At 48.8% G+C, this 3,730-nt stretch overlaps 1 protein-coding gene across 1 annotated transcript; it reads right to left on the minus strand.

The window, feature by feature from the left end:
* Positions 1–1,323: 1,323 nt before the first annotated feature.
* Positions 1,324–2,658, minus strand: LOC103090799 (protein ARMCX6-like). The gene is made up of 2 exons (XM_007467970.1): positions 2,655–2,658; positions 1,324–2,481 (listed from the first exon to the last, which is right to left on the minus strand). The coding sequence occupies exons 1-2, from the start codon at positions 2,656–2,658 to the stop codon at positions 1,931–1,933; spliced, it is 555 nt and encodes a 184-aa protein (XP_007468032.1). The 3' UTR covers positions 1,324–1,930.
* Between the last annotated feature and the right edge of the window lie 1,072 nt (positions 2,659–3,730).

Here is a 3,730-nt window from a genome sequence, read left to right on the forward strand (position 1 = left end):
TGGGGGTGTGATGTTGCAGCAACCACAGTCACATGCTGGCCAATCAAGGCAGCAGGGCCTGGGAAGGGGCAGAGTCCCTGGCAGGCACCCGTGACTACTAGTCAGCCCAAACTGTGGGGTGGATGAGTACAAGCAGGAGAGTGGCAACCCACCTGCTCCCCAAACTCCAGGAGAAGGGAGGAAAAAATTGAAAAAAAAACCTAAAAATTTGAAATAAAACTATGCTCTATATGGAGGAGGGCAGTCAGAAGGCAGAGCACTTGTACACAGCTGATGCCCAGGGAGCAGTGGCCCAGAGTCACATCCCAGAGAGACCAGGAGAGGGCACCGAGCTCAGAAGCAGCACTGCCCAAAGGAAGCTTCTTGTCCCCTCTGTTAGCCAGGGCTTTGAGGAAGAGAACCATTTCACGACACATCAAAAACACGCAGGGAACCTGGCTTTGGTGATGCAGGGGCTGAGGCTTGCTGGGAGGGGTCTGTAAATGTTGGGAGGGGGTGGTGGAATGAGTTGCCCAGATTCATGGAGTGGTTCAGTGTGCAGGGCTGTGTTCTTCCTTTCCTCCAAGGGGTGCCAGGGGCTTGGATGGAGGGCATGAATATGTCTCCTGATGGATGGACCAGCCATGGCCATGCCACGCCCCTCAGCATCTGCCCTCCCACCCCTTCGGGGACTCACGGAGGCCTCCACTGTCCCCTTCCTGGATCCCACAGAAGTACCAGGGATAGGGCAGAAAGGAGGTTCCCCAGAGGAAGCAACGGCCAAGCCTTTTCACTCGGCCAGGAATTTGAGCTTGGCATCCCAAGGAAGGGAGGGGGCCTGGAAGTAGGTTTCACAGCTGCTTCTCAGGAGAGAGAACAACACAAAGCAGGCACTCAGCAAGTAGCAACTGTTACTGCTATAACTGTGCACTAACCTGTGCAGGGATGGGTTGCCCTGTGGCCCCCAAGGATGTGTAGACAAAACCTCAAGGATACTGACCTTCCTCTCTAGGCCAGCAGGCGAGGAAAGACACCTTCATCGAGGGAAGGATTCCTCTGCAACAGGCACTGTGCTGCCTGCTTCACAGGTGTTGTCTCCTTTAGTCCTCCCAACAGTCCTTCTTAATTCCACCCTCCACCCCATTCCCCTGCCCCATCCCCGCCCCCAGCCCCTTCTGGAAGCTTATCCTGAACCCTGCAGCCCATCTCTTCCACTGCCTCCTGTGGGCACTGCTAGGCGGACATTTTTCAGGAGCAAACGCCCCAGTTAGTTAGCACTGATCATGTATTTTGGGCTTCCTCTTCACGCAGACTATAAACTCAAAGACAAGTACCATGTTCTCGTTTTTGCGAGCTAAAGCACACAGCTTTATTGGTGATACATAAAAATGCCGACTTGGTGGACGAGGCTGAGTCAGTACAGCTCATAGAAGGGGAGTGTACATTTTTTGCTGAATAGGTTTACCATCCATAGGCTCGTGAAGAAAAGAGAGCAAATGAAAAAGAATTCAACCTACGCAGCAACCAATGCATTTTCGGCACAAGCTCCCATATGGGTCTGGTCTCCACAAGATGGTCCAGCTTAGACAGGGAGACCACCACAGGCAAGGCATCCCTTGTCAGGCTAGAAAATGTTGTTCTTTCACCCCACAGCTGAAACGATCCCTTTACCACAGGAAGAAGGCCGCAAGGGAGCAATTTACAATGCGCACTGCCTGCAGACTGCAAAACCAAGAGGTTACTCAAAGCTCTGTGGGAACCCCTGCCTGGCCAACAAGAGAGTGGTCCTGGATTTAGCAAGTGTAACTTTCACCCAGAGATATGGCTATTGGCTAAGGCTGGATCTTCAATAGCACCCACTGCAGAGTCTTTGATTGAGAACACAAGTGTGTGTTCACTGATCGGGATTTGGTTCGGGGTGGATCAGTCCCATCCTGTTGGAGGGGGCCATTTAAGAGGCCGGGATTTCTGGGAGAAGCTGTCTGTTTGTGTTCCTGATAAAGAGGGACAGGAAGGAGAGCAACATCTGGGCTCCCATCAACTCCCCCGCCAAGACTGGCTTTTCAGACAAACCCATCAAGGGTTTCACAACGTGCCCCTCAGCACATTCACTTCCCTCTGGTATCAAAGGAAACTTCAAGTCTGAAACGGACTTGGCAAGTATGTTATTAATAACTGTCATGATTATTAACAAATTTAATCCGGCCTGCTGCAGAAATGAGTTGCAGCAAAGTGACACGGTCTCCCGACACACTTCGTTGATGTACATCTTAATCTGGCCCTGATTTTCAACACTGGCTTTCAAGTTATCCAGGGCACAGAAAGCCTCAACAGCAGGGTCGGGAATAGGGATCGTGTTTCCAGCAGTGGAGAGGCTGGCCAAATGACTATTGATATCGTGGCTAAATGAAAAACCAGTGTCCCTGGGCTGAGATAACAACACTTTTCCCTGAATGAAAGGGCACTTGGAGAGGTCAAGAACGCAATTGAAATTTTCAATATCTTAACCAACACTAAAAAAAGTCCTCATTTTCATTAGTGAAAGAGTGATTTTTCTTCATTCAGACTATTTCCTCTTTGAGAGGCTCTAGGTTCCTACTGCCCATGTCTCATGTCAACCTCATCCCCAGGACTTGGCTTTTCCTGGATCTTTGAGTAAAGACCAGACCCCTTACCCATCCTTATCCATATGAAGTTCTCTGCAATTCTGGTTGTTTCTCACTGTGGTTATATCCTCTTCTGATTATTGGATGAACACTGTAACAACTTCTAGCCCTGACCTCCAGAACTGCTTTCACTAAATCAGCTTTTCGAGCACACTCTATATCTGTGAGAAGTCACAGGAGGTTCTCACTCTTTTAAAAGCTATCTAATTGTAATGTTCTAGGTAGGAGACTGTTGGACGTTCTTTTCCTGGACACAAATTGCACTAACTGCCATCTGACAGGAAACTAGTGGAAATGCAAATACATAGAGCTTTCATATGAGTTTCCATAGATATACATGTCAATACTCAGGATACAAGCGTATCAGTATCTCTCTTTCCTGAGTTAGGGTCTTAACTTTCAAACGTTTCTCCTCTGGTATTTATTTCCCTTAAGCTCATTCCCACTGTTTCCTCAGAGGTACAGCATTTAACTTTTCCAGCACCCAAGTAAGAGGAGAGGAGAGCAAAGGCAAGGAGAGGTAGCTGAGTTGCCTCTAGACCCTGCATTTTGACTCCAACCTCCCTCCCCATCCCTATCTCCAAGAGACAACAATGTGTGGAGCAATTTCCTTATTCCTTTGCCTAGATTTATGTCTACTTGTAGACACAGAAGAAAGAATGGAGACTGGTAGATGTACAGGCACATAAGTGTCCTCTCTCCAGAGTGAGAAGTCTGGCTTTCAGATGTCTCCCATTTAGGTCTTAGGCACAGCCCCTACCCTGCCCTCCAGACCCTTTCATCACCCCATCCTTCCCCCACAAATGCCCACCTTTTCCATTCCTCTGCGCCCCAGTCACTCTCTTGACCTCGGTTTCTTCCATCAAATGGCCACTTTTCTGTTCTACCCGTCATTTCTGCTCTATAAACACTGCTTCCCCAGAGCTAAAAGGATTGGGGTTAAGTAATGCTGATAGTGAAAGAACAGGTTCTGGTTTTGGGCTTGCCTCTACCGCCACCTTGTGACCGGTCCAGGCCCCACGTTTCCTTGAAAGAACTCACTTCAGTTTCTACTAAATATCCTGTATGTAATGGGTTTCCTTTTC

This window comes from Lipotes vexillifer, unplaced genomic scaffold (assembly GCF_000442215.2).
Source record: "Lipotes vexillifer unplaced genomic scaffold, Lipotes_vexillifer_v1.1 scaffold152, whole genome shotgun sequence".
Taxonomy (NCBI): Eukaryota; Metazoa; Chordata; class Mammalia; order Artiodactyla; family Lipotidae; genus Lipotes; species Lipotes vexillifer.